At 40.3% G+C, this 19,904-nt stretch overlaps 1 protein-coding gene across 2 annotated transcripts in view; it reads right to left on the bottom strand.

The window, feature by feature from the left end:
* The window catches only part of ZFYVE26 (zinc finger FYVE-type containing 26), a 64,075-nt gene that overhangs the window by 43,769 nt on the left and 402 nt on the right, over positions 1 to 19,904 (bottom strand). The window contains exons 2-12 of one of the 2 annotated variants that reach the window (XM_048219957.1): positions 19,445 to 19,721; positions 17,724 to 17,802; positions 13,634 to 13,723; positions 11,548 to 12,070; positions 11,028 to 11,158; positions 10,267 to 10,431; positions 10,030 to 10,118; positions 8,727 to 8,890; positions 4,148 to 4,351; positions 2,059 to 2,670; positions 1,730 to 1,816 (exon numbers count right to left, since the gene is read on the bottom strand). In XM_048219957.1, the coding sequence (XP_048075914.1) occupies positions 1,730 to 1,816; positions 2,059 to 2,670; positions 4,148 to 4,351; positions 8,727 to 8,890; positions 10,030 to 10,118; positions 10,267 to 10,431; positions 11,028 to 11,158; positions 11,548 to 12,070; positions 13,634 to 13,723; positions 17,724 to 17,802; positions 19,445 to 19,638 (2,338 nt within the window). In that variant the 5' untranslated portion in view covers positions 19,639 to 19,721. Of the gene's footprint in view, positions 1 to 1,729; positions 1,817 to 2,058; positions 2,671 to 4,147; positions 4,352 to 8,726; positions 8,891 to 10,029; positions 10,119 to 10,266; positions 10,432 to 11,027; positions 11,159 to 11,547; positions 12,071 to 13,633; positions 13,724 to 17,723; positions 17,803 to 17,851; positions 17,962 to 19,444; positions 19,722 to 19,904 lie in introns of those variants that run through there. The other variant, XM_048219958.2, reaches the window with a different exon arrangement.

Raw genomic sequence — 19,904 nt, 5'->3', positions numbered from 1 at the left:
TGAAGTTTGCAGGTTTCTCTCACAGTATCCTCCACCCTACCCACTATGCTTACTTTTCTCACTGCCACTTAGCTAGAGCCTACTCATTCTTCTGAGACCTGTTCAAGAGTCAACGCTTTCATAACATCCCTTTCCCTGACCTTTGTAGGCTATGCTGATCTCCCCCTTTAAGAAATTTCTTCTGTTTTCAGGCAGTGCCTCAGTGCAGTTGAAGTTTTTCATATATAGTGTCAATACAGGTAACTTACAAATTCTCTGAAGCAAAGTCCTGGTTCATGCCACATTCACTGCCCTTAAGCTACCTCTCACTGTTTAGCACATAGGAAATTCTTATGAATTTCTTGTTATTTATTTTTAATTAGATTTTTTATTTTTAAGTAATCTCTACACCCAGCATGGGGCTCGAACTCACAATCCTGAGATTAAGAGTCGCACGTTCCATCGACTAAGCCAGCCAGGCACCCTTTCCCTGTTAATTATTTAAAAACCAGCATCAAAAGCCGTATTGGAAATTTGATTATCTAAAAATGTAATACTCCTGTATAATGCTCCCGTATTAAACTCAAGAAAAACTCATAATCAAAGTCTAAAGACAAAATACAGAAAAACTGTAGCATACAATGACAGAATATTTTCCTTAATGTATAAAACGCTTCTTACAATTCAAAAAGAAAGCAAACCCAACAGAAAATATGGACCTCAGATATGAATAAGCAACTCAGAGAAAAACGTAAATGGCCAATAAATACATGAAAAGACATTCAACTTCAAGCTAAAAATTAGTATCAAAATATTAAACATAAAAACCATTATTATAATCACATCGATAAAAAAATTTTCTTAAATTGACTCATTTTTGATGAATGTATGTGCAAACAGGCCTTCATATATAGTTGATGGGAATATAAATTGGTCCACCTCTTTTCTTTTTTTGAGAGAGAGAGCAAGCATGAGCAGGGGGGCAGGGGTGGGAGAGGTAGGGGCAGAGGGAGAGGGAGAGACAGAGAATCTTAAGCAGGCTCCATGCTCAGCACGGAGCCTGACTCGGGGCTTGATCTCAGCACCCTGAGATCATGACCTGAGCTGAAATCAAGAGTTGGACACTTAAGTAACTGAGCCACCCAGGCGTCCTGGGTCTACCTCTTTTTTAAGGCAATTTGGTAGTGTCTATATTTCATATCCATATATCTTTGACCTTGCTATTCTACTGCTAGGGACTTATTCTATAGCTACATTCACACACATGTATGTATGTATGTATGTATGCACAGACATTATGTACAAGGTTGTTTACTATAGCATTGTTCATAATAGTAAAAAACAGAAACAATTTAAAGTCCACAAAAGGGTAGTACATATAACAACAGAATGCTAAGCAGCCTTTAAATTACAAGGGAAAAAAAGTAAGCTCTCAATGTATAGCATGATACATCTGTATATATAAAAGAATATAAGTGAAAGAAGAAAAACACAGTTCTCAATATATACAGTACATATAGTATGACACATCCATAGATAGAAAATGCGACATACACTTATATTGCATGAAAATTTCTGGAAGGAAACTGTTAGCAAGGTTACCTTGGGGAAGTGGGATGAGGATAATCTTAGATCCCTTGTGTTTGTTTGTTTGGACTCTGTGTTTTATTTTAAAGAATACTAGACAAGTGGCAGCATACCACTTGCCTGGTGTGACGGAAGGAGGACTGGGGAGAGCTCTTCAGATTACCTGGTCGGCTCCTTCTTGTCCGACGTCCCCGGCGGAGACTTGGATGCCCTGTGGCAATGGGCCGGTATCTTCGGGAAGGCTGCTCCTCTGAAACAGCAAACTATGGGTCATATGGGAGTGTTCTATTTTGATTTTGACCCACCTTCTGGGATAACAGGTAGGGGAAGATCTGGCTGGCTCTGAGACAGGTTTCTGACATGGGTTGCTATGGTGATAATGCCCTGAGTTAAGGTTTGACTCCCACGTAACTCCTCGCTCTCTTCCACATTCCTGGGATTTTTCTCCCTCCTCACTTAGGACCCACCAGCTCTCTCTCCATTGCCTCTCACCTGAGCCCTGGTTGCTTGTTACCACCTTGTATCTCCACTGGGCCTCAGAGAGAACCTTGGAAAACCGGTGCAGGCGGCTCTGTAGTCCATCTCTGCTTCCCGAGCAGCTCTGGCCTTCTGGCAGCTTTGGCTTCTCAGGGGGATTGTGGCTGCTGAGTTTATCCAGCTGCTCCTGGAGAAGCCTGAAGAAGGCCCCTATTGCAAATTCATCAGCCAAGAATCCGCTGATACCACTAGTAAAGTGCTTTAGGTCCAAAAAGCTGTGCCCATGGGGCCCTGGGGAACTCTCTTTTGGCTCTGTCTTCAGACAGTTTGGTACTGTACAAGCAAGGCTCCTGGGGACTTCCTGGCAACCCTGTTCTGACTTCCTCTCAGGTTGTGCTATGTGCTGAGGGCTCTCTGATGGTGACCTCAAACCCAACAGGCCCTTCCCCTCAATGTCCTCATCCTCAGCATAGTCCTCGGGCAGGTGAGGCTCTGGGTGAAGATCGGCAGAGGTGATGAGGAGCAATGAGAAGATGTTTTCTAGAAGTTCCAGGCACAAAGAGTCAGGAACATTGCACAGAGACTGTTGACATCTGGCTAGGTATGTTGAGAAGAGATCTGAAGCACCTAAAGAAGCACGTGTAAGAGAAGAGACCGAAAGAGGAGAGAAAATGTAAACATTAGAAACACTACTTGCCAGACTCAAACATTCTCACAACTTTAACTTAGTTTTTAATGACTAAGGGAAGTGGTTACAGGCAGAAGAATAAGAGACTATTCAGCCATACCTTTTCATGATTTGCAGAAAGATTTTGCTACCTTAATTAAGAGTATAGCTTACTGAACACTCATTATTTTGTTTCTGCTTTTAAATATTATTCCTCATCATCATAGGGGACGAGGAAAAAAATAAAACAATGAAATCAGAGAGGGAGACAAACTGTAAGAGACTCTTAATCATAGGAAACAAACTGAGGGTTACTGGAGGGGAGGTGGGTGCGGGGATGGGGTAATTGGGTAATGGACACGAAGGAGGGCATGTGATGTAATGAGCACTGGGTGTTATGTAAGACTGATGAATCATTCTAAAACCAATACATTATATGTTAATTAATTGAATTTAAATTAAAAAAAAAGAAATTTTTTAAACAGTTTAAAGAACAGAACAAAACAAAAAATATTATTCCTTATCTCTGACAAGCACTTCATATTTCAGTTTCTGGAATGAAGGCAGTATGGAGACCCCTTACTCCTCAATTCTATTTTCATTCACTGTTACACTAGAAGTGATCATGAGCTACCTAGATCTTTCAAGAAATATGCACTGGTCAGAAATGACCATGCTCAAAAGTGAAGGTCTATTCCAAAGCCACATGAGAGAGACAACTGACCCCTAGTCACAGAAGGCAAGTTAAGGAATTATAAGTTATTAAGAAAAAAGAAAGAGGGGGTGCCTGGGTGGCTCAGTCAGTTAAGCAGCTGCCTTCAGCTCAGGTCATGGGACCGAGACCCACATCAGGCTCCTTGATCAGCGGGAGACTGCTTCTCTCTCTCCCTCTGCCTGCCACTCTGCCTGCTTGTGCTCTCTCTCAAATAAATAAAATTAAAAAAAAAAAAAAAAGAAAGAGGATAAAACATGGGGTTCTTCCATAATGTAGGTTGTGACCTATGACAATGACTTAGAGAGCTACATTAAAAAAAATAAAATAGAATAGGAAAATAATTGAGAGGGTACTCCATTTGGAAAGATAAGTATTATTTCTTAAAACTTAGTTTCTCTCTTATACACACACACATACATTCATGTGTATCACACAAATTATATACCTAAGTGCAAACAGGAGTATGATGTGAAATGCTATTTTCACTGTGGGCTGTAGTTAAAAAAGAAGCATTTGGAAAACACTGCACTATGTGATCAGACTCTGTTAGAACTTAGGCAATGTCTTCTCCATGTCCTTCTGATTCATGGAGGCTGACAAATGGATGAAATTATTCCCGGGCATAATAAAACCAAGGCCACCTCCCAATTCTGTGAAGAACTCACTGGGACAGGCTGTTACCAGCTTATGTCAGGGATGGGGTGACGGGGAAAAGTCTGTACCTGGGGAGGAGAGAGAATCATTTGCTGGCTCCGCAGCCAAGGCCGGGTCCTCTGAAGGACTGTCTCTGCATTCCTGGCACTGGGAGTGCTGGTGTGAGTTCACACAGAGGGCATAGATGGCATACTTCATGGCACAGAAGCTCTGGTAGAGCGTCAGGTTCTGACACCGGCTCAGGTGCTCAGGGACTGGGGCTTCAGCTGAATCTGAATAGTGGAGAAACGGGCAGAACGTCAGAGTCGGGTCTCTCAGGCAGGGGTTGCAAGTATGGCCGAAGCAAAGACACACTGCTCTTCAGGCTCATATTTCTCACCTTTTCTCCTTGCTGTCAGTTTGACCTGTGCCCCGTCTGGGCCCCTTCTTCCACTCAACATCAACGTGCAGCCCCTCTGTTTCCTTTTCCCACCTGCCTCTGTTCTAGATGGCTATTCACTATGGCCCTCATGGCTATTTAACAAGTCTTTCCCTCATATTTCTTACGATACCTGTTTTCCTTTTTTAAAAAAATTAAAATGTCAAGTTAATATTTAGTCTACCTAGTGCCACATTATCTAGGAGATAGGCTTAAAATGCATTTAGACTGAACAACAAGAGCAAAGGCAACAAAAAATTAGAAACAAATATTTAATACTAAGAAAGCATTGAAGCAGACACCAAGGGAAAAAACACAAACTCAGCTGAAATTCCTTGTACTTGTTTAATAATTTCTCATTTTTCATTAAAAAAAACTTTTTTTGACTATCAGTCAGGAGAAAGGAAGGAACCATAATTTTTAAAAGGTCTCTAACATTTTAATCTGACTAATTCTTTCCATAGCAAAATATAACCTGCGTAAGCCATCTATATGCTGCCTACAAGAGACTTACTTCAGACCTAAAGACACCTGCAGATTGAAAATGAAGAGATGGAAAAACATTTACCTTCCAAATAAAAGTGAAAAGAAAGCTGGGGTAACATTATTTATATCAGATGAAACAGACTTTAAAACAAAGACTATAACAAGAGGCAAAGAAGGGTATTACATAATGATATAAGGAACAATCCAACAAGAGAATATAATAATTGTAAATATTTATGCACCCAACAGGGGAGTGCCTAAATATATAAAGCAACTATTAAAAGACAAAGAAATTGACAATAATACAATAATAGTAGGGGATTTTAACACCTCACTTACATGAATGGATAGGTCACCAGACACACAAGCAACAAGGAAACAGTGGCTCTGAATGACACATTGGACCAGATGGATCTAACAAATATATTCGGAACATTCCATTCCAAAGCAGAATACACACTCTTTTCAAGTGCACATGGAAAATTCTCTGGAATAAATCATGTTATGCCACCAAACAAGTCTCAATAAATTCAAAAACACTGAAATCATATCATGCATCTTATTTGACCACAATTGTATGAAACTAGAAATCAGTCACAAGAAAAAATCTGGAAAGAACACAAATACACGAAGGCTAAATAACATGCTACTAAACAATGAATGGGTCAACCAAGAAATCAAAGAGGAAACAAAACACGGAGACAAATGAAAATGAAAACACAATAGTTCAAAATCTTTGGGATGCAGAAAAACCTGTTTTAAGAGGGAAGATTACAGCAACACAGGCCTACCTCAAGAAACAAGAAAAATCTCAAAAAACCACCTTACACTTATAGGAGTTAGAAAAAAAGAACAAAGCCTAAAGCCAGTAGAAGGAAGAAAATAATAGAGATTAAAGCAGAAATAAATGAAATAGAGACAAAAAAAAAAAAAAAATAGAACAGATCAATGAAACCAGGAGCTGCTGCTTTGAAAAGATCAACAAAATTGATAAAACTTTAGCCAGACTCATCCAAAAAAAAAAAAAAAAAAAAAAAAAAAAAGGGAGACAAAGAGAGAGAAAGTATTCAAATAAATAAAACCAGAAATGAAAGAAAAGAAATAACAACCGACACCACAGAAATACAAAGACTTATGAGAGAATATTATGAAAAATTATATGCCGACAAACTGGAAAACACAGAAGAAATGGATAAATTCCTAGAAATATACAACTTTCCAAAACTAAATCAGGAAGAAACAGACTCATTACTAGCAACAGAATTGAATCAGTAATCATAAAACAAAAGTCCAGGACCAGAGGACTTCACAGGTGAAATCCACCGAACACTTAATGAAGAATTAATAATACCTGTTCTTCTCAAACTATTCCAAAAAATAGAAAATGAAGAAAAGCTTTCAAATTCATTCTATGAGGCCAGCATTACCTTGATACCAAAACCAGATAAAGATATCACAAAAAAGAAAATTATAGGCCAGTATCTCTGCTGGACATAGACGCAAAAATCCTCAAGAAAACAGCAAACTGAGGGGCGCCTGGGTGGCTCAGTTGGTTAAGCGTCTGCCTTCAGCTCAGGTCATGATCCCAGGGTCCTGGGATCGAGCCCTGAATTGGACTCTCTGCTCAGCGGGGAGTCTGCTTCTGCCTCTCACTCTTCCTCTGTGCTCTCTCTCTCAAATAAATAAATAAAATCTTAAAAAAATAGCAAACTGAATAAAATAATACATTAAAAAATGTATTCACCATGATCAATGGGGATTTATTCCAGGGATGCAAGGGTGATTCAATACTCACAAATCAATCAATGTGATACATCACATTAACAAGGGAAAGGATAAAAACCATATGATCATCTCAACAGATACAGAAAAAGCATCTGATAAAGTACAACATCCATTTATGATAAAAACACAACAAAGTAAGTTTAGAGGGAGCATACCTCAACATAATAAAGTCCATATACAAAAACCCCCCAATTAACATCATACTCAATGGTGAAAAACTGAAAGTTTTTACTCTAAGATCAGGAACAAGACAAGGATGTCTACTCTCACCACTTTAACTCAACATAGTACTGGAAGTCCTAGCCACAGCAATCACACAAGAAAAAAAATAAAAGGTATCTAAGTTGGTAAGAAAAAGGAAAACTTTCACTATTTGCAGATGACATGATACTATATATAGAAAACCACAAAGATTCTACCAAAAAACTAGAACTGATAAATGAATTCAATAAAGTTGCATGATAGAAAATTAATATATAGAAATCTGCTGTACTAAAAAAGTACAACCTGCTCAAAAAAAAAAAAAAAGCACTAAATGTAACAAAGCAAAAAAGAAGAAAAGAAATATTACCCATGATCCTACAAGCTAAACACAATCATTGTTACATTCTGGTTTAATGCCTTTGATAGTCTGGCATATATATATGTGAGTATGTATTTAAGTTGAGTGTAATGACATTTTATATACTATCTAATTTTCCTATTTCTTAAGTATCTTTTACAGTATAAGCATTTGATTATATTTCTTCATGGACTAAATTTCTGATGGCTAGTTCTACTGAATGAATCCCTTCCCTAGGGATTCCTTTTGAGCAGGGCATGCAGTAGTTAGGGATGCTTTGCTATGATGTTGCAATAAACCCGTTTATGTATAGACTTTCTAGTGATTACTTCTGGAAGTAACCTCAGCTTTGCCAAGGTCAAGATAATACGAAAAATGAGACCAACATTGTTTTATGACCCTGGCATTACTGATCAGGGTCAGGACTTACAAGCACTTGCATGACCTTGAGGGTAAGTGGCTCCTTAAATTTTGTACCCCAGATGCCTCTCTTGCCTCACTTTAATCCCAGCCCTAATATTGCTCTTTTTCTTTTTCAAGTTCAAGTTCCACATTCCACATGGGGAATGTGCGTCACCAGGAATCTGATTTAAAATAGTTCTCTGGAAGCCTTTTCTACTTGGGTGTAGAAAACAGAGAGTTCTAGTTCCTTTAGGAAATCTGGTAAACAGATTGCCTACTTTTCCAGGAAAAAATAGAATGTAGTAACATGGCTTTCCAATTAGTAATAGGTTCTTTTAAAACATAAATCAAAGTATCTAGGTTGAGAAACATCTACTGCCATATGAAAACTTTTGATTCTCTCAAAGCTCAGTGTCCCTAGCCTGTGTTCTGACTATGCTATGATGTGATTTTTGAGAGCAAAAAGAGATTGTTAATGGGGAGCTGAGTTTTAAGCAGAGATCCAAGGTTAAAACAAGGTTTTGTTATTGTTTTAGGCAAGTCTTTCTTCTAAGCTTCTTTATCTATTTAATAGATTATGAAAAAGAGATGGGAGGGAGAGGAAGCACAGAATGTGCTAGAAAGAAGCTTATGAAGCATGGAAAGACTCACCAAGAACTTGCATAAATACTGCCTACGACAATGCTGTAAACTCAGAGGGCAGGTCCTAATTCTGCTTCATTGGGATAAAGGTATGTGAATGGTTCCTAAGAAAGTTCCAGGAGGACAAAGGTTCCTATGGGCCTGTTCTCATAGGATTCCCTATACCTCACCAAGAAAGGAGAGGAATGTCCTTATATCCCATAATCTGATTGGGGTAAACAGTGCTATCTAGTGGGCAGCTGCTGGACCACCCACCCTGACAGATCATAACTAAATAAATCTTCTGCACCAGTTTCTTTCAGCATATTGTCCTAAGAGGGAAACTTGCCCAAGTCATTCCTTGCCAACTCACCTTGCTCTTGCTGGGGGTCCTTGGCTGGTACCTTCTGTAAGAGCTTGAGAACATCTTCCTCCCTGAGGGCTGGAAGGTTGGTAAGGTGATGGAGAGAGTAGAGCACGGAGTGGCTATCTCCACCATGTAAATGACATAAGAGATCTCTCTTTGGTATGGGGTTGCTGAAGGGCAAAATTGAGAAGTTGGAAGAGAGTCAGTTTATATCTGACTCCGAAAAACCCATCTTGATTCCCTCTTGTTCTTTCTCTCTGGCCCATGACACCAAAGGTTTCACTTCCCTCAACACTAAGCTTCTACTTGGTTTGGGATAGAGCAGAGCATTTGTTTACTGTTAGGAAAGTACATCCATCAAGTCAGCTCTACTTGTCTAGAAAAGACTTAGAAAGGGCCCACAGATTAGGCTTCCCAGTTTCCATACTCTTCCTGGCTAAGAGCTAACTTGAGGTTCTGTGATTTGCTTTGAGTAAGCCCCCCTCACCCCCCTTCTGCCTACTCTACTTCAGGAAGTGTGGGTGAAGTGGGTGAAGAACAAAACAGGAACCCGGATCTGGGGAAGACCTAAGGCTAAGTTATCAGGGAAGCACAGTCTTTTTTTTTTTTTTTTTTTAAAGATTTTATTTATTTATTTGACAGAGAGAGACAGCCAGCGAGAGAGGGAACACAAGCAGGGGGAGTGGGAGAGGAAGAAGCAGGCTCCTAGCGGAGAAGCCTGATGTGGGGCTCGATCCCAGAATGCTGGGATCACGCCCTGAGCCGAAGGCAGACGCTTAACGACTGTGCCACCCAGGCGCCCCAGCGCAGTCTTGTACAAAGTGCAAGAGGCAGTTATTGCATAAACCTGTGATCCAGGATAATACACGCCTAAGAATATGGACCACACTTACTAGCTGTGTTGCTTTAGGCGTGTGATTTAACTCTGGACTTAAGTTGTCCCACCTTTACAATGAGGACAATACTGGCATCTATCTCACAGAATTACTGTGAGGCTTGAGTGAAACCATCCACTGAAAGGGCTCTGAGCAATGTCTGGCATATAGAAAGTACTCAGGAAATGTAAGCTTTTGTTCCATTTATCACTGTCATCCTCAAATTATCTTCTAGTTATAATCTTACGGCTATGGCAAAGATAATCATTATTTATGTTCCTTTCCTGGTTTAACAGTTGGAATGATTATTAGTTGAAGGTCAATGCTGTCGACTCAAATACCTATGTGGAAGGTGGCCCAAAATGGTACGTGCGTGGAGCACGGCGTCAAATGTGCCCTGTGGTGGGAAGGGGGCTGGCTGCACAGGACTGTACCTGCTCTGCTGTACACACCACTCCAGGACCTCCAGGTGAGCCCACAGCCCATCACAGGCATCCCTGAGGAGCTTGTCACAGCCTTGGTCCTGTGTTGATATGGGAGAAGAAAGAGATGCGGACTGAGGCACCTGGTGTCAGAGACTGTGACCGACTTCGGGACCCTGCATTCTGCCTCACCTCGAAGATCCACAGCACTCACTTCTGGAGCAGCTCACGCTGCAGAGTGAGAGTTACCTGGGCCCTGTGGAGTGTCTGGAGCAGCCTCTTGGCTGACGCTAGGCTCTGGCAGTGCATCCAGCCCAGGAGCACGAGCAGTCGACTGAGAGGCCTGAATTCTCTGTCTAGTAGGCAGCCGAGACTCGGGAAGTCTTCCTCTTTCAGCAGCGCTAGTGCTGTCACCTGAAAGCCAATGGAGGCTGCTGTAGACAGTTATGTGGACCTGCGGTTCATCAGGGTAGGAAGCTTTCTAGTAAAGCAGGGAGATGTCTGACAACGAGGAGTGGCCAGGTGAGTACAAAATGTTCACAGAAATACTAGACTGAAAGTTCTCTGAAGGCAGGGACTGACTTCTGTTGTAAGCCTAGCTCCTAGCACAGTACGTGGCACACAGGATGAGGTTAATAACTATCTGCTGAATTAAACGAAAGCTCGGTTGTGGTCTGGATGGAGGTTAGAGTCATTGAAGTCCCCCGTCAGCTAGGTAACATATTGCTGCCACTGTCTTTTCTTCCTCACACCTTCCAGAAAGCTTATATGTATCCAACATCTTAGTTCCTGCCAAAGGGCGTATATAAAATGACTGCAGTTCTAATTATGAATGATACTAATTCTCAGAGCTTTCTTTCCCATGGGACTGTGGGATGGACACACCAAATGACTCACCACTAATTAGACTGCTTTGTGCTGGATAGGAGTCGGAGAGAAATGAGAAATGAAAAAGCCTACAGAAAATCCCTGGGTACTTCTGTGATGGAGAATGAATAAGTTTCATTTACCAGGATCTGCTCGAGGAAATGCTTGCTGTTGCTCAGGCAGTAGAAATAGGCTGATTTCCAAGCCTGGGTTGGGTCAGGATTGGAGAACAGGGCTAGCATTGCCTGCTCAGGATCTAGATGATCGGGGGAGACTAAAAAATCAAAGCAGACAAGGTTACTGGGGAACAGGGAGATCTTCTTTCCTAAGCTAAAGCCCATTTAAAAAACCAACAGATGTGAGAGTTCACTTTTTTAAAAATTTAAGCCAGGTTTTCTACACTTCTATCTTAAAGTCACTTTTACGTCTCTCAGTAGCTTCTGAAAAGCTCTTTCCAGCTATTGCTATTACTTTATTATTTTTTCCATCATTCCATCTTGGACTACAAAATCTATACTTGTACGAAAGAACACCTTACCATTTTTGCTTAGCCTCTCCAGTTGATTTCCTGAACAACTTGGAAGGCACCAGCCTAGAGGAACTTCAGAGGTTGGATACAGTGGAATTACTAACATGCAAGGAGAAGCAGCGAAGGGAACATACCTTTTCCCGAGTGTATGGCCTTCGCTGGCTTTTCTGTGGCCTTCTCTGCATAGGTATGGCCGTACAGGGATACCAGGCTCCGTCCGGCCTTGTGTAGCAGGCAGCTGAGCACTTGCTCCTCCTGCAGGGGACTCCCTTCAGCCCTGCAGGCCTCCAGTAGTTCCTCACACAGGAGACGCAGCTCACCCCCAAGTGGTTCTGCAGGGCAACGCAGACTCCGTAGGGCTCCGTAGATGGCATCTACTACACCAGCGGGCCCAGTGGTGGGGCCCTGCACAGCTCCAAGTGCCCTTCGAACGAGGTCCACCAGTGCTTTCTGCAGAGACCAGCCAGAGAGGCCAGTGCTGTCATCCTCGCTACGCAGGAGCTCCAGCAGGGCCTGTGCTAGCTGGGGAGCCTGCCTCAGAAGATCCCAGAGCACAGAAACAGCTTCTGAGCTGAGCCGAGGGGTCCAGCTCTCCCGCTTCTGATTTCCATCAAGCACAGGGCCTCCTGTATCTTGTGCTAGGGCTTCGTATAACTCCTAAATAGAGGATGAAGCAAAGGATCCATGGTGAGCATGTCTGGAATGTTATCACTTATATGCCTTGATGTTTTCCTCTTTTCGGTATAAATGTGAGTGTGCATATAATAGAAGCAGCAGCAAACACTTCGAAGTAGTTACTTCATGCTAAATCCTTTACACAGAACAATCAAATTAACCCTTACAACAACCTTAACAGGAAGACACTACTATTATCCTCATTTTACAAATGAAGAGATAGAGGCAAAGAGAGAACTCAACTGCCCAAGGGCTCCATTCTCAAGCTAGGCGCCCCCTCACTGCCTCCAAAATGTGCACTGTGGATCTAAATCTTGGGCTGCAAATTCATAGACCAAGTAGGTAACAAATTGGCGTGAGACATGATGCCTACTCTCATGGCATTTAAATTCAATTTTTAAGAGAATATTACATGCCAGTTTTTAACCTCTGCTCTAAATCCTAGCCATCCTTTGAGGTACAGCCCATTCCTCAACCTTTAAAACCTTCCCCAATACCTCCAACCCACACGACTCTCCCTCTTTTTTGGGTTTTGAAAGTACTCAAAATTAGTACCATCTGGTTTAGTCCATAATTCTGGCATGTGTGCATTAGTCTTTTCTCTCTGACTAGATGGTAAGCCCTTGAAGGCAAGAACCTCTGTAGCCTATAATTTGTTTGCAGAGTTGGTGTAGAGGGGGAAAAGAGGATGGGGAAGTAGGTGATTTCCTATGCTTTTTTTTTTTTTTTAAAAGATTTTATTTATTTATTTGACAGAGAGAGAGATAGCCAGCGAGAGAAGGAACACAAGCAGGGGGAGTGGGAGAGGAAGAAGCAGGCTCCCAGTGGAGCAGGGAGCCCGACGCAGGGCTCGATCCCAGAACCCTGGGATCATGCCCTGAGCCGAAGACAGACGCTTAACGACTGAGCCATGCAGGCGCCCCTGATTTCCCATGCTTTAGCACCATGCCTATGGACAGCGCTCAGGGATGCTTCTTCATTAACTGTCTCCAAGATGGTCACAGGGCCATGAGTCCTTGACCTAATACAAGTGTAAAGTCGCTATCTTAAATCCTAGTGTTAATATGTCTTTAATTAGCTGGTGGCCAGGTCATGAAGAAAATCAGTACCAACCCTGAGAGCATACCTTAGGCACTTAAGTACAGATATAATTAAGACTTAGTTTGAATCTGCCCCCAGAAGGTTGATGTGAGGATTATCACATTTAAAGCATTTGTTATAGAAGAGGTATTTAACAAATACTATTTCCTTTCTCCCTTTATATTCTCTATGATACAGTGGTGAAAAATTCAAATACGAAGCTTAAATCTAAGATATGTCTTCCTTTTACGTGGAATGAAAAAAAAACTTAAATCCCCAGTTATACTTAGTACTTCTAGACAATCCAACTCAAAATCAGGTAAGTTTATTAGAATTCTGAACTCCCCTCAGAGGGACCTCTACCTAGCCTGGTCTTGTTGGAGAACATAGCCAACCTCATGGGGACAAGCTGAGATTGTTGAGTGACTGTAACCCTGGGCAGATGGCTCCCAAGCCCTCTTTCACCTTGAGGATGTCCTCTGGAATGTCACGTTGGAGATCTTCTGATAATAACAGAAACTCAAGCTTTCTCCGGAAAACACTTGGGAGTAATTTCTAGAAGAATCATAAAAAGGAAGCATAGAGATTAGGCATATGCTTTAGTTAACAAGTAATAAGAAAATATTTCTCTCCAGTTAGTTTTATTTCTGCTGTTTCTCTAAGATAAAGTACTTTTAACCACCCAATTCCTGGATATGTTTGAGATACTTTTTTTTTTTTTTAGGGATGTATTTATTTATTTGAGAATGAGAGAGTGTGTGCAAGAGGGAGGAGGAGCAGAAAAAGAGAATCTTCAGACTCCCTGTTGAGCTTACAATCTAATGTTGGCCTTGATCCCACGACCCATGAGATCATGACCCATGACCTGAGCTGAAACCAAGAGTCAGATGCTGAACTGACTGTGCCACCCAAGCTCCCTAAGATACTTTTCTTTATAAACAAAAACAGCTTAACTTGGATGCATATCCCTCTTAAATACTAACTTTTAAATCCCACGCTGATCAGCCTCAAACTCCAAGATTTGCTCACGTCATGTGACTTTTTTGTCACATAAAGTCTTTTTCCAAGAATCTCCCTTGCAGTGTCCAAACACCCAGTTATGAGTAAACCTGGGACGGTATGGCTCACTTGATCCTCTTTTGGTCTAAACCCTTGTTTCTGGTATTCATTATAAGTTGGAAAACGAAAGAGGAAGCTATCTAATGGTTATTATGTGCCAGATACTGTGTGTCATATTTTCACACATTTAAAAAATTTTCATTTAATCTCTAAATCAAACAAACCTGTGCTTGAGCATACATTTTACTAAAGATGAATGGTTAGGAAGTATTTTTGAGTTATTTCAAGCATGAAAAAGAAAAAGTGATCTCACGAAATATTTGTTAATGAGACATGCCATCAGAGAAGACTGATGTAAGGAAAGAGAGAGCTCCTGACTCTTCCTGGACCTGCTTGTTTCACAATAACTTGCCTTCACCTGGTTCTTAAAACTAAAATTATAGTTTCCCCTTCTCCAGACACAAATACAAGTAAGAGTAAAATCTAGGAGTAATCCTAACAAACACCGCTTTATGTTTTATTTATCTTATTTCTTTATTTTTTTTTAAGTAGGCTCCACAACCAGTGTGGAGCTCAATGCGGGGCTTGAACTCACGACCCTGAGATCAAGACGTGAGCTGAGATCAAGAGTCCAATGCTTAACTGACCGAGGCACCCAGGCACCCCAACACTGCTTTAAATTAAAGACGCCTCTAAATCACATGGCCGATTAAAGGTTCCAGGAGTCATATTTTATTGAAAGGTCTCCTACCTCAAGCAAGAAGCACCTGCAAGACTGTGTACGCACGCACGTGTGGGGAGGTTTAGAATACAAGATCACACTTTCTCTATTCATGTGCCATTCACCGTATCAGAGGCTAACACGATCTAGTATATTCTCAGTGCAAAATCCTACTTCTTCTTACCACATTCTTCCCTAATGCACCTATGCCATTTGAGTGCTTATATAATGCTAGTGATTTGAAGTCAGTGGAGAAAATTCATGCTGGAAAACTAAAAGTTAAGTGCTTCAATTGAGGACTGAGAGGAAGGAATAGATAAGATGTCCAGACAGCAGGGCCCTGCTAAAGAACAAAGTCTCGTTAAGATATCAGGACTTTAATCAAGAATCCTAAAGACTCCTTAGTTTGTAATCATGGTACTGGTGAAACTGCTTTATGCACGTGCAGGGTCATAAATGACTAACATTTCTAAAACAGGGAAGAATTTGTTCCATGTTTCTAAGCACACATCTTACTATCAAAGCAAGGCATGTTCAATGTAGAAAGAATACAGAAACAGGCAAGTGAAAACACACACATACAACCCCCAAATCTTCCCACTGAGAGACAGCTTCTATTAATTCTGTGGTCTATTCATTTCTATTCATGCATCCCAAATGCATAGTTCTCTAAAGTGTTTTTTCATGTAGCAGAGTATAAACATCCCTCCATGTCACCGAAAGTTCATTTACCACATAATTTTAATAGTGGCACGGTATTTTACAAATGATTAGCCAGTCCTGAACTGTGGACATGGGGGTTGTTTCCAGTTTTCCTTTATTAGAAATAGCATGGCAGTGAACACCTCTGCAGTTAAATCTTTGCACGCATGCTTCCACATGTAGAGATAAATCACTGCAAGACAAAAAGGCAGAAGGCAAAAGAAAATGAAGAAAAGGGAAAATAGAATCACTGTTTCAACTAATAATTAAAAAGGAAGCTTTCGGCAGAAGGTGGGAGACGAAAAAGAGAGGCAGGTAGCAAGTCCCCTAAAATACGAAGGCCACTCTCAGTTAGTGCCTGGCCTTGTGGAACTGCTCTAAGTCCTTGTAAGAGCTGCAGCCTTAGTCATTGTAAGAGTTAAGTCTCTGAGGTCCCTGCTTAAAGTTTAAAACATTTCCACAACTGTTTAAATAATTGAGGCACTGAAGCCTTAAGACTAAATGGCCTTTGATATTGGGAAAAACAAGAACAACTCTTAGTTTGTGCTAAGGAGCCATGGAAGTGAAATCAACCACCTGGTATGGTTGAGCAACTATACAGAAAATAAGCAACAAAGCAGCTATGAATGGGGCACCTGGGTGGCTCACTTGATTAAGCATCTAACTCTTGATTTTGGCTCAGGTCATGATCTCAGGGCCTCCAGGTGGAGCGTGGTTAGGATTCTCTTTTTCCCTTTCTCTGCCCACCCCTGCACCGCCCCCCTCCTCGTCTCTAAAATAAATTAAAAAATCTTAAAAAAAAAAAAAAAAAAGGAAAAGAAAAGCACCATGAAGTAGGCAAATACCCTTCAGTGAGGGGAAAGTTCATCTGGTTTGACAAATTCCATGTTTGGACTAGAAAGATTTTCAGTCAATAACAATAGACCTTATTTTCTTTTGCTCTTTGAAGATTTTAATTCAAGTTTTCCTTTTTAGATCTGAAACTAGAGCCAACTCAATCATCCTGGGGTTGATTATTTTTAAATTTTGCTTCTCTTTCTTCCCTCTCCTGCTAGCCTTTTGGCATTTTTTGTCTTTTTTTTTAGACACTGCCAAAAACCTGGACATGAGGTACATTTAGATTAGGAATCTGTTTTTTTTTTAATGGCTATATGAAGAAGTGTCAGGCAAAACTGGAACTGAAGGCAAAATTAATTCTGATGACAGAGGGGGAGTAAAGAAGAAAATTAGGCTGAATTATAGACATTTATAGAACAGAATTTATGGTTTCTTTAGGTTCCACCTCAAATAATGTTGAGGTTGAAAAACCAGTAGACTGGGGACTTGAAGTGAGAAGATCTTGCTTCCAGCCTTAGTTCTTCCAAATAACTTTATGGTGTATCCCTGGGCCAGTTATTTCATCTCTGGGTCAGAGGTTCCTCACTTAAATCTTAAAGTCTGAGGCTTAATACAAAATTGTCTCAGAGAAATTCCTCTAATGGATATCAACTTCTGATAATTATCACATATTTCTAAAAAGACTTTTAGTGGTAACCTTTTTTAAAAGAGCACTTTGTTGCAAGTTTTCTTTCACGATTAATTTGTTCACTCTGTTTTTATATTTGGTAACTTTAAGTTTAATTCATGTGGATTATTAAATTATTAATCAATGAGGTTTAAATCTATAAGTACTCACTACACTGGACTAATTACAATGAGATTTTTGGAAGAACAACCAGGTTTCAGCTCAGCCCATTCTCCATAACTTGAGTATTATGAGATTCATACTTTATTCGCTATCTTGTCACTTTCACTTGGTTTTGCAAAGTCCTGTTCAGGCACAAGACTCACAATGGTATTTAAATGATATCACCTTAAATGGTATCACATGTCAATGTATGCTAGTAAATGAATGAATAAATTTAGGTAAGGAGACAGCAATAAAAATTTAAGCCATTCTCACTATTGATACTGAGAAGGGAATATGACAAACCTCATAATAAAGGAAGTAACAGATGAAAAGGAAATCTTTAGCTACTTCCAAGTTCTCAGTCTTGGCCTCAGGAAAAAAATCTGAAATATAAACCTGCTTACCTTTTCCTGGGAGAACCATTTTTCCAGTACAAGAAACCAGACCCAGGCTAATCTTTGAGGGTCGATGTCCTGTCCACATCTGAAAAATGTGAAAAGAAAGAATTTCTAAACAAAGAGTTTCTACTGACCTTTACTCTTTTGTGACCCAACATTTGGATTTCACTGCTCAGTCTGTTTTAAACCTAAACAGGCAAGAAGACATTGTCCTAAGGAAAAGTTTTCAATTATATGATAGATCAATAAAACTAGAACCAGAACAGAGCCAACAGCTTTCATTAAAAAAAAAAAAAAAAAAAAGGAAAAAAAGTCTCACCCCTACCTCCAACTCCCTATCTACTCTTTATTATTTTTAAACAAAATAACATTCATAGAAAACCATAAAAGCAAGGCTCCTAAAGTATATTCTTGAAAATAGAAACTGAATCAAGTAGTCTTAAAGAAAAAAGGAACTTCATAAAAAATTTATTTTTAGGGGCACCTGGGTGGCACAGCCGTTAAGCCTCTGCCTTCGGCTCAGGGCGTGATCCCGGCATTATGGGATCGAGCCCCACATCAGGCTCCTCTGCCATGAGCCTGCTTCTTCCTCTCCCACTCCCCCTCTTGTGTTCCCTCTCTCGCTGGCTGTCTCTATCTCTGTCAAATAAATAAATAAAATCTTTAAAAAAAATTTATTTTTAACTCTATGCTAAAAACGGGTATAGGAATTCATAACGCTTTCTTTGAAGTTAGTAATTTAGACAAACTGGCTAGAACCCAAATAAAAAAAAATAAAGGGAAAAAAGAATCACCCAAGTCTCTATGTGTGTTAATACAATACAATATAGCTGTCAAAGTAAGGAAAAGTGAGGGAGAGACTAGACAGCACATTTAATTGTTATACCATTAGCTGTTAATAAGCACTGCCAGGAAAAGCTTCATTAAAAATTTAGATAGAGAGCAGTGGTTGCCAGGGTACAAAGAGGGGTCAAAATATAAAGAGGTATTCCCAGGGAGTGAGGGAATTCTCTTTTGGTGATGGAAGAGTTCTGTATCTTGATTTCAGTTGTAGTTACATGAATCTGTACCCAGATAAAACTGCATAGAACTATACACATAAAAACGAATCCACGTTAAAAAAATGGTGAAAACTTAGTAAGGTCTGTAGTCTAGTTAACAGAAACGTACCAATGTCAATTTCCTGATTTTGATATTGTACAACAGATATATGAGATATCACAATTGGGGGAAGCTGTGGAAAAGGTACTCTTTGTATTTTTTTTTTTGGACTTTTTGTGAATGTGAAACTTATTTATATAACTTTTAATATAATATTTATATAATTATTTCAAAATAAAAATTTCAAGTGAATTGACTTCCAGTCCTTTGTTAAAGCTATAATACCTTCAATTACATAAGCAAGAAGAGCAGGGTTTGCTTTTTTGGAGGCAAAGAAAATGCTTTTCAATGCAGTTCCACCACCTACTTTAATGATAATAATCAAGAAATGGTGGTTTCAGGCACACTTTGCTAGCCAGGCTGAAATGCAGTTTCAGATGATAATTGAAAGCCAAAACTGATTAAGTACTAAACACATATTAGGTAAATTTTCAGAGCATGCGAAATACACTCTGCCTCTGATAATTCTTCAGGGGGTAGGTTAGAGAGGCACGTTGACCAGAGCCCAAATACTGACCTTGTGTCTTCTGCCTTGTGACTGCCTGGAATGAAGAGAAGTCCCTTACCTCAGCTGATCTGGACACACCACCAGCGCCTGAAGTATATCTTCCACCTTTTTTGGGATATCCCCTTGTGCCTCGTGTAGCTGAGGTACACATGCCTGAGCCAGCTCCCATTCTCCTCTGCGAAGGCACTCACAGAAAAACCCAAAAAGTTGCTTCTGAGAAGCAGTTTCCTCTTTTCCAAATGGATGATGCATTTTCCCAGCACAGAGTGCAGGGAGATAGAAACAGATGAATTACGCAGAACACATTGTCAATTTTCTCATTCGTGGAGCACCTCCTAGAAACAATACACACCACAGTGAGGCGAAACGGAAGGAACTATAACTAGACAAACTAGTAACTACTAGCCCGTCTGGGAAAAGCGGGACTTACTTCTCTAATTATTGTTTTAAGTTTGATTTGACGTGTTTACTCTTTTTGAGAAGTTCCACCGTTCCACCCTTCCCCGAGGGGTGGATCC

The sequence above is a fragment of the Ursus arctos genome, unplaced genomic scaffold, assembly GCF_023065955.2.
Source record: "Ursus arctos isolate Adak ecotype North America unplaced genomic scaffold, UrsArc2.0 scaffold_25, whole genome shotgun sequence".
Classification (NCBI taxonomy): domain Eukaryota; kingdom Metazoa; phylum Chordata; class Mammalia; order Carnivora; family Ursidae; genus Ursus; species Ursus arctos.
Note: the sequence above shows the minus strand (reverse complement) of the source record. Positions and strands in the feature narration are given on the sequence as shown.